Source organism: Balaenoptera borealis, assembly GCF_965194805.1.
Source record: "Balaenoptera borealis genome assembly, chromosome: 4".
NCBI lineage: Eukaryota > Metazoa > Chordata > Mammalia > Artiodactyla > Balaenopteridae > Balaenoptera > Balaenoptera borealis.
The window spans coordinates 52403975-52418478 of NC_138861.1; the positions used below are offsets into that span (position 1 = coordinate 52403975).

Genomic DNA, 14504 nt, shown 5'->3' on the forward strand with positions numbered 1-14504 from the left:
TCTGGTTTTCAGACCATAAAGGCGAACTGGGTAAGATCTTGAAGAATTCTAATGGGAAACCTGATGGCTTCATAAAGCTGTTAACAAAAACGATTAGGTGCACATGACTGGGTAAACTGGTGACTATGGTTATAATTTTTATGGTTTCTATCTGAAAAATGACTGTTTTGAATCTGTGTTTTCCAGGTGTAAGCAAAACCCTCCCCTTAAACTAATTATGACTTACAGTAATTTGTTAAATTATACCCTTGTACGCAGAATTGAAATATTTATCTTTTTCTCTCAACTTGGTTGATCCTGCCAGTAGCGTATGCTTGTCTCAAAGATTAAGCCGTGCATGTCTAAGTACGCACTGCTGGTACACTGAAACAGCGGACGGCTCACTAAATCAGTTATGGTACCTCTGGTCGCTCGCCATTGCAATTGGATTACAAGTAGTTATACTGATCATTGTTCTTCGTTTCCAGATTGTTTGCTCTTTGTGTCTCCCTGCTGCACTGTGTCTTTGTTAACGTTACTAGCTGCATTACTTATATCCTGTCTACTTTATAAGATGGGTGTCTCTTACAGTACCCAGTATGTAACCAGGCCTCCAACAATACTTCTATGGCTAAACATCTTGAGGAAATAGATCACATTTATAACATAAAATAATTGTAATAGTGTGATTCTAGGTATGGGAGGAAGCAACAAGGGAAAATGTCTCCTGGATCATAATGAGATAGAGGATCCAGAGGATCTTTACTTATCAATAGGGCCTAGTCCAAAAACTAGCACCTGGAGTGGCATATCAAGAATTCTCCCCTGACCTGGGATGAGCCTCCCAGCACCGTGGGACAAAATTTGATCCTGAAATGTCTCCCAAATATTGGTCAAAATCCTGACCAAGAGGAGAGGATCTGAGAAATGGAATATTGCCTGACACATCAGTCATCAGCGATTGCAGCCCTCCAACGTGAGCCGGTGAGCCCTGACAAAACTCAGGATATGAGAATATAGGATACAGGCCCCGGGTAGCTGAGGTACATAGCAAATGAATGATTTCAGTGAGCCCAGACTCTTGCATCTTCCCATACATAGAAAACTGCTAAATTCCTTAACTTGAGATGCTGCCTCCCAGGCTTGAAGCTCTCAAAATTCCCGTCAAGTAGATCATAACTCTCAACTTTTAGGCTGAGAATTTTTTTTTAAGGCTACAGGTGTAAAGGAGACACTTTCCAGAGAGGAACAAAAAAAAAAAAAAACAACGTTTGGAACACTGGCACCGATGGTGGACACTCCCAGAAAGTTCCATCTGACGAAGCAATTAGAAGGGCCGTCACCCCTTTTTCCACAAGACTGTGGAATGGACATTGACAGTAGGGAATTGGAACAGGGAGGAGCCAAATCTGACTACACGTTGGATCTGTTTCTTTTACTTTAACCTTTGCCTTCCGCTGCTTTTGTTCACTAAAAGGATACTGTCTGTACATAATGGCCTGCCTCGGGGAATCCTGTTCCTCTGCCTGAATGTTAAACCAAAGTGCCTTTGTTCAGGGAAACATACGGACTCTGTCCACCTGTGGATGGCTGCAATTAAGAAGAAATGAACACATCCCCTCCCTGAGGCTGGCCATTCCAGGGGATATTCGCAAAACTTATGGCCCTTTTACTTTACCTCCTCATCTCCTCCCCCTCTCTGTGCTATAAAACAAACTGGCATCCAAACCCCGATAAGATGGTTATTTTGAGACTTTAGTCCGCCGTCTTCTCGGTCTGCTGGCTTTCCGAATAAAGTCATATTCCTTGCCTCAACACCTCATCTCCGACTTATTGGCCTGTCGTGCGGCAAGCACAGCAAGCTTGGACTTGGCAACATCTTTACTCAGGACACGGGGTCACAAAAGGGGACATTGTTTTCTGTTTGTTTGTTTTGTTTTTGTGTTTTGTGTTTGTTTTTGTTTTGGGCTGCGCCACGTGGCTTGTGGGATCTTAGTTCCTCGACCAGAGATCGAACCCGCGCTCCCTGCAGTGGAAGCTCGGAGTCCTAAGCAATGGACTACCAGGGAATTCCCATGGGACACTGTTACCCTGCAGTCATGGTCCTCACCTTTGTGAGACAGAGGTAGTAGTGTAGCAGGATGGAGAACGTTGTAAAGTTTAAGATAAAGATTAGGTGGTGAAAGCAGGATTTCACAGGAAGTGAAGCTAGTGACACTTGCAGTGAAATGTTGTCAATTCAGAGTTAAGAAGACTGTGGACAATGTGTGGAGTTTGCAAATAAACTTCATTTTCTAGAGTCAAATCTGCCAAGGCTTCCACTAAATTTGCAGTTGTGGCTATAACCTTAAGACAACTGAGATAGGCATAAGCAACTGACTCAAGTTGCATGCTATAATAGGCAATAGGCCTATGTTTACTACCATGCTCACATAGTTCCGCGGGGCCTGATTATGCCATTCATGCACAAATCAAGTAAAAGGTTTTGAATAACCTCAAGTTAATCTATTAGGTAGAGATCTCTTTGCTAACTTAAAAGGGCTAATATATTTTGCCTCCAGTGGAGATCTCACCTTAAAGTTTCCGGATCAACCTGAACCTGATCATTTGGGTAACCCTAAGGCAGGCAGCTCTTGCAGTGCTTGTTTTAGCCTTATAAAAGCCTGCTTATGTTTATCTTCCCAAGCAAAGGATTCAGGAACTAAATCTTTAATAAGTTCATAGAGTGGAAGAGGTAACAGAGAAAAATTTGGAACCCAGAGCTTGCAATAACCAGCTAAACCTAGAAATCCACAATGCTAGCCTAGCACTTAGTTGTGAGTCTAGGAAGTTCCTGTATCAGCCGAATTCTCTCTGGACATAGCTGAATTCCTTCAGTGCTTAGATTATGTCCTAGGTAATGAACAGTGTCTAGAGATAATTGTAATTTTTCCTTCGTGTTCTTTCTCAGCTAACTGTTGCAGCAAATAAATGGAATCTTTTATACATGCCTTATGGAATCTTTACAGTAGCTGAGTACAGCAGGAGGTTATCTCCATATGGTAAAAAGGTGGATTTCTCAGGGAACTAGAGGGTACTTAAATCTTGGTGAAGTACTTGGGAGAAAAAAGAAGGGGTCCCAGTGAACCCTTGAGGCATAAAAGTGCAGGTATATTGTTGATTGTTCCAAGTAAAGGCATATAGATATTGGCTGTTGGGTCTCCGGGATGCTGAAGAAAGGTGAACAAAGGTCTCCAACAGTACACCATTCCAAGTCAGCTGAAACTTGTGACAGAAGGGTGGCTAGGTTTGGAACAACAGGAAAACAGGGAATAACTATTTTTATTAACAGCTCCCAAGTCCTGGACAAATCGCCATCCTGCCAGGTTTCCAACCAGGCAAGACTGGCATGCTGCAGGGACGAGTACAGGAATGACTACCTCCCGGGAAATTAAGTCTTCTACAAGAGCTGTGAGACCTTGTATGACCGACCGCAGGCTTTAATAGTTGTTGAGGAAACCTAGGGAGAGGTTTAGCTACATCTATCTGAATCTTTATAGGTTTGCATTTTTTTATTCTTCTGATGTTAACACTGTCGGAAGTAGCCCCCAAATTTTCAGGCATCTCCATCAAATTAGGGAACTTGTGCTGAACTTCCTCTTTTATGTCCAGGACAGATTGTAAGGAACATAAATAATCAGGTTCAGGTTGATCAGGAAACTTTAAGGTGAGATCTCCACTGGAGGCAAAATGTACTGGCCCTTTTAAGTTAGAAAAGAGATCTCTACCGAATAGATTAACTGGGGCTATGTTGCATAGCAAAAAGGAATCTTGGTTGAGATAAAAATTCTCTCTGAACTTTATTAGGTACTCCCACTATGGAAACGTTCTCTTGACTCAGAGGGACCTGTTGTTCTTTGAGGGTGGGATTTAGAGTAGAAAGCACAGATCTGGTTAGGGCTAGGGCTAGGGCTAGGGCTAGGGTGTTAAAGGGTTAGGTAATTACATTTACAGTCAGGGTTAGGGTTTAATGTAGATTTCAAAGTAGAATATGAGAGTGGGGTTTAAAGTAGAAAGCATAGCTCCAGTATCAACTAAAATTTGGCAGTTTTTCATTAATTTTCATTCTATTTTCCTCTGGGCTGTTTAAGGTAATTGCTCGCAATCATTTACCAGAGAACCTCTGGAGTTCTGCCAACTAGGGGAGAGGGTCATGGGGGGGCCCTCCCTCTGAGACAGATATGAGAGCATTTGTGAAGAGTTTGCATAGGACCTATGAGGACACCTTTTTTCCCAGTGTCCTCACTGATTACAAATGAAACATCAACTTTGGGTCATCGAATTGATCATGGACCCCTAGGAGGTTGTAATGAGGGAGGCCTAGGTGTTATTTTGTGTCTCTTGCCTTAGAGCTGTTGTAACTGTAAGGCTATGAGCTTGGTGGATTTCTGTTTGTGATCTTACTCCAAGGTCCTTTCAAAATGCTCAGCTACAGTCAGGCGTTCAGTCAGGCCTACAGCCTCCCAGCCTATTTTCTGCCCTTTTATCAATCCATTAATCTCAGAAGATAATCCATTTACAAAGAGGGCAGTTAAAGTAGGCTGAGTGGCCTTTTTATTGCTTGGAACCCCAAATGCTGTAAAAAGAGAGCCTACAAACTGGCTCTAAAGTCTTCCACAGATTCACCCCTCTTTTGTTTGTATGAGTGAATAATAGACCAATCATTATTAGGCCTATAGGTCTATTAATAATAGACCAAGTGTGAGCAGGGAAGATTTTAGGAATAGCTTATAAAAGGTTAGTTGTTATTCTGCAAGCCTTTTTAGGTCGAGGATCTTGAATATCATCCTAGGGATTATGTCATTTTGCTTCCCGCGTCCATTCTGGGGCTTCCCCCAGTCCTACCAACATGTGTACAAGCGGAAAAAGATCTAGCAGTTTGGGGACATAGGCCGTGACAGTGACTCCAAATTCTTCAAACAAATGTTGGGGGTTCCTCCCTAGGTTTAGAGAATTCTTTGACTATAGCTCTCAGTTCAGTCTTTGACCAAGGGGTAAAGGACACCTGAGGGGGCTCACCTGCAACCTCAGGTAGTTTTACTTTAAATGGCAATTGTTAAATATTCTCTTGGGAATAGAAAAGTATTTCAGACAGATAATGAGTAAAACAAGAGTACTCAGGTGAAAAAGGAAAGGGGGGGACAGTAGGAGTTCAATCTGCAGTCACATCCGTCCTATGGTCTTTTGTTTCAGGTACCTTTTGTCTCTTCAATTTTTCATTAGCTTTTTGTTCTAAGTCTCTAAACGAAGCTATTTTGGAATCTTGAAACCTTCTGTAAACTTTTACATACCAACTAAAGCAGGCCTCTCATTCTCCCTGTCCAATTTGGGAACCCTTGCTCTCTAGTGTTTTCCTTAAATGAACAATCTTGTCTAACTGGAACATTCCCCACAATGACCATTGTAATTCTAGATCAATATTAGTATAATTTTGCCATCTTTCTAAATATCTACAGCCTCCAGGACCATAGTTCTCAAATATAAAATAAGCAGGTGTGCCAGAAGCTGGCATTCTCAACTCTTTGGTGATAAAGGATCTCATTTCCTTAGCTAGCCTTTGTCAACCCAAAAGAACACACAAAAGAACTGCGCCTTAATATATCAGCAGTAACAAAGAGATGTCACTATGTCCTGGCCAAAAGAAGGCCTGGTATGCACCACCACCAATTCCCAGGGATCCCTGGACTGAGGAAAAAGATCCAACCAGCAAATCCCAAGGAATGGGGACTGCAAACTGATGCCAAACAAAATGGAGAACTATAGCTGCCACCGACAGTTCCAAGCATGGAAACTGAGGGCTGATTCCAAACAGATGGGGAAGTGCAGACTACACTGCCAGCAGTGCCCAATGTGGAATCCAGGGAACAAAATTAGGGGCTAGGGTTTCCCACTCCAAAATATACTGGCAATAACCAAGAGATGTTACTGTGCCCTGGGAATTTCCATCTGAAAGGCTAGGGGTTTGGCCTCAGGGAGAATCCTCTACCAGCCAAACTGACCTGCCCTGTAAAGGAAAGCCAATTAGATTGCGAGCACAAACTCAATCAAAGAGAATGGAGCTCAAACCAAGAGGAGCTTACCAACAACCTTCAGGAATGGCAAGAAAGACAGTGAACTCAAAGGAGTTGTGGGCACCACACCTGTTTCTCCTTGTCCCAAATGTTATCAGAAATTTGCTTCAGATCCCATCACTGCCACCAATATATTTATCTTTTTCCTTTTAAAAAGATAAGCATTTAATCATAAAATCATCCTGTTAGCAGGAGGAATCATAAGAGTGGATCTTAGAAAAGTGCACATACATATTTTGATACAGAACATTTCTGGAGGGATACATATGAAACTGTTAGCGGCCACCTCTGAATGCCACCAATGTATTAAAACACGAAATTTAACTGAGTAAATTTGAAGATTTACTTTGAATTTTGAATAAATTGGCTTTATTAAACGATTCATGAATCAGGCAGCATCTCAACTGACAGAAAGGGAGATACTCCAACGGGTTACACAACATGGAAGGCTTTTTGTTTTTTGGCCACGCCACATGGCATGTGGAAATCTTAGTTCCCCGACCAGGGATCGAACCCATGCCCCGTGCATTGGAAGAGCAGAGTCTTAGCCCCTGGACCACCAGGGAAGTCCCAGAAGGCTTTCAAAGTAAAGAGGGTGGGACAAGGAAAGAAAGTCATCATCAAGGGAAAAAATGAAAGTTCACTGGAGGAAAGTGAAACTTCAGGTGACAATGGCTTCTCATTGGCTAAACTGCGGAATTCTCTATTAGCTATTTCTATTTTCTATTTCTTGTTGCTGGCCAGGAAGGAAGTCTTCCCTCCTCCAGCTGGGGTAGTAAAGTGGTTGCACTTCCTGTTTGGGGTCACTAAATGACCTCTTCCTGTTGGGGTAATGGATGATGAGTGACACGGCATGAGAGCTCCCTCTACGGGCCTTCCAGACTCCAGTTCTAGTTGAGGTTTCCTTTTGTTAACATTCACAGCATGTTTTATTGGCAGGAGGATTCACAATGAGGGAGAAAAGGCCACAAGACTCACCATAAAGAAGGCTCAGAAATTCCTGGGTGGGTCCAAGGGAGGCACAAGGTGGCTGTGGGGTCAGCTGGTGGCCACAGTGATTACATGGTTCCATCTGATGGGTCTGCAGCTCGATGTGGAATAGTGAATTAAAGGGTCAGTTCATCCTATCAGAGAAACATGAAACTGAGAGAAGCTTCCCACTGCTAGAAGCATCTTGAGCCTTTAGAAAAGAACAGAGAACATGGCTAAAGGGTTTGGGAACATCAGAGCCATATCTCCTCAGAGTGGGACTCCCCAGGCTCTCCATGTCTCAGTCCCCAACTCTCCCTCAGGGACAAAGCCTCCCCACCCCTGTCCTTGTCAGCTCACTGATCCCTAGAGGTCCTGCCTATCCCTGAGGACTTAGGTTTCCATGGAGACAGGTTGGTTGAGACCTAGTGATACACTTGACCAGCCTGATACGCAACAGTTCCCACCACCCTGGGGCAGTTGGGCTCAGGGACACGTGGCTCTGGACCCCATGTGGAGGGTGTCCTTGCACGTCAGCTGTGCCCCAGAGGAGCCAGTAACGCCTGTAGCTGTCCAACTGATTCTCAGGGTATTTTCCTGGGAGAGCCCTTGGTCATCTGACCTCCTATCCAGGAAGCCACGTGACTTTCTGACTGCTGCCTGTCACGCCAACAACACACCTGTGAAGGTTCTGCTCTGCATGGCCATCTGTCCACCAGGCCCCCCCTTCTAGGGACCCAGATGCTAGGACCACACAAATGCTGAAGGAGTGTCCACCTGCCTAAGGTATAGACACCCCTGTATCCGTCTGCATGATTTCTACTGGGAATCTACAACATTTATGGGGATTCTTTGGCCCTAAAGAACAGACCAACCTGATAGGAGCAATGCAATGATTCACAATTACCAGGGTCAATGCACATATACAGGGGCCCATAGCCCCAGATGCCCCACTCACAATTCACATGGGTGTCCCATACGTACCCACCGATGCCCAAATATTCTTGCTTCATACATACATACATCCAAACACGCACATCAGTGGTCTGCTGGTAAGTGCTAAAAAACTCTCTGAGAAAGGTGGGAAAGACTTCACTTATGCTATCTACATGGTATAAATATTCCCAGCATGACCAATTTCAAGCTACCCACCTGACATCACTGAACACAGAGCTGGGAAGAGATATGCACCATTGACTATCCCAAGATAGTATGAACCAGTTCCAGCACATCCCATACCTTTTCCTATGAATTTGTGCACACAATCCACTTACACCCCAAGTAGAACCCTCAACTCCCACCACAGATATAGAACCAAAAGGATACCACATACACATATGTGTTTGTACATATACATATATATATATATATCCTGAACACACACGAACATTTCTACCCTCACCCTGAATAAATACACAAACAGACCACCTCTTACTATCTAAATTTTTACAGACGAAACCTTACTCACCCTGAATATTCACATTCCACTCGCACAACTATATATACACGCACAACATGGGCCTGAAAACAAACATGTGCAACCAATATGCCATCCAGATGTACACACTGAGTACCTAAACACGCAGGCTCACCAAGTACACAACTGTCTCACGTGCAACCCAAAAAAGATCCATATGCAGTCCCACAGCCCTAAAATACATATACTCCAGGATTCCTGCACACACACATAACCTACACCGTCTACTGGTTTCCAAACACACAAACTAAACTCTCACATCCCCCAGAATACATACCCCAGAAGCCCCAGGAACTCAAAAACACACACAGCCACAAATAACCTATACTTATCAAATACAGCTGACCCTTGAACAACTTGGGGGTTAGTGCGCCAACCCTCCATGCAGTGGTTCTGCATCCATGGATCATGTAGTAGTCCTGTAGTATTTACTGGAAAAAAAATCCACTATAAGTGGACCCGTGTGGTTCAAACGTGTGTAGTTCAAGGGTCAACTGTACATATAAGTCCACCTCACTAATACTGAGAACACACATACAAGCAACACCACTCAATTCTTCAGGCATTACATTTGGAAATAGACACATAGAGGACTCTAAGCCTCCTGATATACTCACAAATCACAAATACACACACCCACAAACTACTCATGAGTATACACCCCAAATGCTCAGACACACTCAAAACAGAAAAACACCAACAACCTCTGCAGTCTTACTAATATACATACACAATTCTCACACACCTATGGACACACACATGCAAATATTCCCAAGCCCTGAACATACAGATCCCCTCCCAAACACTATACGTTATGCTACCTCTCCAGAATACAAGCTCCCCGCCACCACCCCAACATATAAACTGCGTATGTGTGTGTGGGTGTTTATATATATATATTTCTACCCTCACCCTGAATATAGAGACAGACCACCTCTTACTCCTACCAAACACATGTATAAACACCCTAGCATTCTCCAAAGATATACACTTTGAATACTCCTAACAACTCCATACCTTATGAACAAACTTTGATAATGCATGAACCTGATGATGGACACACACACAGATTAGAATACACAAGTAAGATACATGGAAGTATCTCCAGCAAACCATTTATGAAACAACTTCCATCTATCAAATGATCCCTAGTTATTAGGAGCCAGCTCACACATATGCAAGTACTCACAAATACCCGTATCACATATTTCTAATACATAGAAATGCAATTGTCCAACTTCCCTGTAGAAACATAGAACCCCACCTCTTTATCGGATACACATATACTCACTTCCCAAAATACATAAGCTTAAGAGGCTCCTACTGAAAATTACAAATGCACAGCCTCAGCAAATATTCCTCCAAGTGGCCATGCCCCTTGAATACACACACAAACTCATTTAACACATAACTCTCCACAAGTCCCAAATAGAACCACAATTACCCAGTACACTACAAATATGCAATAATATCACCCTATATGCCCTTTGTTCCAAATACACATACAGTACCACACTACCGGCATATACATAACCCCACATTCCCAACCTCTCACACAGAACTAACTCTGCCATCTTGCAGAATACACAATCATACAAACACAACATACCTACATATACACATCCACCAGTCCCATAAAATAGCCACAGACTTGCCCTCTACACATCCAAATATACATAGACAGCTCCTGAAAATGCACACACACAAACACCCCATAACCATACAACATGCCCTGAATACACAAATGATCATCCTACATTCCCCAAATATACAAAATAAACAGACTGGACACCCAAAGTAATATACACCACTACTTTTCCTGACATTGCCCTTATGCATATGCAGATAATCCTTCCAAATCCACCATTAGACACACATAAATCCCCAAATTCATGGGTGAAAAAAACACATGTAAACATATTCCCCAAACACCTAATTACAAACACCTAACCACCAACTCCTTGAGTATGCCTGCGTCACATCTCAACACCTTCCAAGTACAACACTCACTCTTACACGCTCTCACAAAAACACAGGCACGACCTCCCTTCAAACACAAACATCCACAGACAAAACCAACCCACACACTTGACTACATATCAGATTCCCACCAACCAATTAAATATGTACAGACCCCATCTATGCTTGCAAATCAATCATGATGTGACATCAGACTACAAATACATGTTTATTACCACATTCAGCAAAGTTGCTCCCATCACTGACAAAAGAATGCAGGTTGGACATAAGTGTTGATTGATGTTTTTATGATAAGAAGGAAGACACTAGTGAAACCATGAGTGTGTTCCTTCGCTCTTCACTCATTTTCCAATCACCTGAGCTACACCTTTGGAACCAGATGAGGGTTTTCAACTCGCAAGAACGTCCCTCTAGCTTTTGTACTCTTCAGAACGCGCAGCCTAGAACGGCACCTGGGCACCTGTTTAATAGCTCACACACACTATTTCCCCCCCACTGTAGGCCTCGCAATCGCTGAACCCTTCATGCAGCCGGCTCCCCAGTGGGGCCAATAACCCTGAGGTAAACCCCTCAAGGGAATCGAGCTCTATGGGGGCGTGAATCCACATTGTGGGGAGTCTCCTTACACGGACAAGGGCACAAATAACCCACAGGGTGAACAACAGCGCAGAGCGGTGACACCTGAGGGGTCAAAATCCCCGTACCCCTTACCTCAGGGTTCCTGGAATTGATTCTCGAGGCTGCCATGACAGGCCCCGCCCCCGCCGGACGGCCCTTGGGGCCCCACCCTCCGCGCTCGCGCATGCGCTCCTGTCTTCCGGAGCCGACTGCCCCAACAGATGCCAGGAGCAGTTGGAGGACGGCGGTCCGCGTGCCCGAGAGCCCCGCCCCAGTGGGCGTGCGCAGGCGTGCAGGCGCGGGGCGCGCGGGGACCTGCTCCGGCAGCTCTCTGCTGGAGAGGAGAGGACAGGAATGGAGTGTCGGGCACGCTGAGGATCGTCTCTGGCGACGCTCCTCGCCGGGAACTTTCGTGCTGGTCTCTTCTTAAAACCAGCTCTTGTGAGATGTGCACTCGTGATTTTTCTATTGCACACGTGGAACCCATGCACTTAGCTACAAAGAGTTCTGGAGAGCTCCGCTCTAAGCACAGTAGCCTCCAATTGGGGCAAGTGCTTTCATGCCCTTTGGACTGCAGTTCCTTGGTTCTTGTTTATGCCTTTCAAAAAACAGTAGGTCCTTTTTCCTAGCAAGCCTGAAGTTTCCGTTAAAGAACAATTCTAGCAAAGAATTCAGACCTGGGAAACACTCTTAAGATACTGTCTCCTGACTCCGTTCCTAGAGTTTTTCCAAACGCATTTACTCTACTAGAATATTTTTTCTCAGTGTATTTAATACATGGAGGTTTTTCAATAAATGTTGATTCACAGGTGTTTCCTTTGTACGGTTTTTTTTTTTTTTTTAATAACTTTGAGAGAGAGTGGACGATCTGGGCCAATTTCAACACAGCAGGTAGTATGGGAACAATTTTCCTTTCCCTCCCTCCTTTTTTGTAATATCTTGCAGACTTTCAGTTGGCATTAAAAACAACAACAACAACAAAAATAGTAGCGGGATCAACTTACTGACCTGACTTTGTAATACTTCCCAAAGAAACTTGAATCATCAGATCCTCTTTCTGGTCAATTGCAAGATTAGAGCATTTCTCACTCAACAGGATGCCTCTGAAGACCCCTCACATCTAACAGCACTAAGCGCCTCCAAGTGCACAGACTTGAAAACTCCACCAGACACAAACATGGTATCTCTTCGTTTCTTTAATGTTTCGTGATTGAGTGGAAGATGAACTGTCTTCTGAGGCTTGTGATGCATGTCCAGAGTTGTTTTTTCTCAGTAGTCAATGCCTGCCCCCAGCCTCTGTGCAGGAATAGTCAGAGATCATGATCCAAAGGACTTTTAGATACTCCCTTCTGTGACTGCTCTTCCCAAATTACATTTGGGCTAATTTCATGATCTCTGTCTCTGGGGTGTAGGATTTTGAAGTATTACAAAAGTGATTGCAGAATTGGGACTGGCTAATTTTTGCACAGTGCAATTTTTGTATCAGTGGCCTTGAGAAGAGTCCTTCAAATACTGTATCAGAATTATGAGTGAGAATCTTGTAAATAATTGGTTGAATGACTGAACAAAGGGAGGAAGCAACAAGGAAGCCTGCCTTTCTCGAGTACCTGGGTGCAATATTTTGCCTCACCATCCCTCTAGTATGAAGTTATTGGTTGAAAATCATATGCGTTTTCCTTCATTGTAAAAGCTCCAGTACTGAGCGATATTCCCAAACTGTTTATTTTTTTCAGTCCCCGACAGGAGTTTCTTTAGATATAAAGTTCATTTAGAAACTTTATGTCTCAAGTTTCTTTAGATATAAAGTTTCACCATGATGTTGCTTGAAATATTCTCACCTTATCTTCTCATCTTCTTCTGAGTCAGTTTTTCCTGACCAGGGGCAAGGAACTTCTTAAACACCAACAGGAGTCTTTTTCACACTGTGGAACAGTCCTTCTAAACCTCTGTTTCCTTCCCCAACACCCCACAATCAGTTGGAGTTCTACTGCAGCTACAGCAGTGAGAGAATCTCGTCTCCCAAGAGATTTGGTTGCCATCCTCTGAGGTTTTCAGCCTTCATCTCCCTTGACAAGTTTCCTAACAGTCCTCTCTTCTCACGACACAAAACACGAATACTCTTTCATATCATTTTGATAGTGGTAAACTGACTGACATGGATTCTCAATATGAAAATCATAATCCAACAAGTTTTGTAAAAGGAATGCTACCATGATTCCCATGCAGATGGGGCCATATGCAATGATGAGCCTAGATTGTAAAGAGCAAGTGTATGTAATGCAGACAGGAAATGAACAAACTTGTAAGCAGGGCTTGCAGGCTAGGATTTCGATGGAAGTGGGCTTGTCTGAATGGGGATTGGACACTGGTGGATAAACTCTTGGCATTGTGTCAAGGTGCACATCCATCTCATGGGTAGTGGACTTTTAACACCTAGAAAAACCAGGGCTCTAGGATGTTTAGTCCCTTAAACATAAGGAAAGAGAAGAAGATTTTCTGCCTTCTTGTTCCTTACTTCTGTCCTTACCCCTACTAAGCCAAGGTGTTCAGTGCTATCGGATGGCTCTTCCAAATCCATTTCATCCAAAGAGCCTGCAGATTTTGTGTATGTTTACAGTTGTGTTTTCTGTTGGAGCCAAGGTGCACACTTGAGTCTCGTCACTCCAAGTTCTCTTTGTCATAAGGATGAGTAACTGAGAATAGCTTAGTATGTTCTGATTTTTTGGTAGTGTTGCCAGATAAAATACAGATTTCGAGTTAAATGTAAATTTCAGATAAACAGGGAAAGAATTTGCAGTAAAACTATGTCCAAAATGTTGCATGGGACAAAGTTGTACTAAAAATGAATTCATTGTTTATGTGAAATTCAAAAGTCAAATTCAGTTAGGCATTTGTTACTTTTCTTTACTAGATCGAGCCACCCTATTCTTTCAGGTGCTTTGAAATTTAAGAGACTAGAAATTCTTGTTCTAGGAATCTAGTGCAGAAACAGAGGAGCCACGATACCCGTACAAAGACAATCACTGAAAATATCCTCAGATATATAGGAACATATATGAATTTTCAACTAGAAAAAAAATGAAGGCATTTTTAAAAATGAAAACAGATTGCCTTCGTTTTTAGTTGCATGACGTATCTCTGGGAAGATTTTAGTGAAAGAGATAACACTGGTTTCCTCCGGGAAAGAGGATTGGGTTGACAGGGGAAAGAGGTGGGAGGAGGACTCGCCACTGCATATTCCAATTTGCACAATTTAATTTTGAACCATGAGAAGGTGTTGCTCGCTTAAAATATTATACTAAAATCATTTAAAAGGTACAAAACTAAATGTTTTACAACCATGGAATACTATGAGAAAGACATTTAGTGAA

General features: G+C 43.1%; 2 protein-coding genes across 34 annotated transcripts in view; one reads left to right on the forward strand and one right to left on the reverse strand.

Moving 5' to 3' along the window:
- LOC309628287 (uncharacterized protein) overlaps window positions 1-11300 on the reverse strand; it is a 94799-nt gene extending 83499 nt beyond the window's left edge. For 30 of the 32 annotated variants that reach the window (XR_014244307.1, XR_014244308.1, XR_014244314.1 and 27 more), the window contains exons 1-2: window positions 11227-11293; window positions 7068-7213 (exon numbers count right to left, since the gene is read on the reverse strand). Coding sequence is in view for 2 of the 32 variants with exons in the window: in XM_082391196.1 (XP_082247322.1) it covers window positions 7068-7070 (3 nt within the window). In the remaining 30 variants the exon portion in view is untranslated. Of the gene's footprint in view, window positions 1-7067; window positions 7214-11226 lie in introns of all 32 variants that reach the window. The other 2 variants (XR_014244320.1, XR_014244335.1) reach the window with 2 other exon arrangements.
- LOC309628258 (NUT family member 2G-like) overlaps window positions 1-14504 on the forward strand; it is a 66385-nt gene that overhangs the window by 38831 nt on the left and 13050 nt on the right. The gene's annotated exons all lie outside the window — the stretch shown is intronic.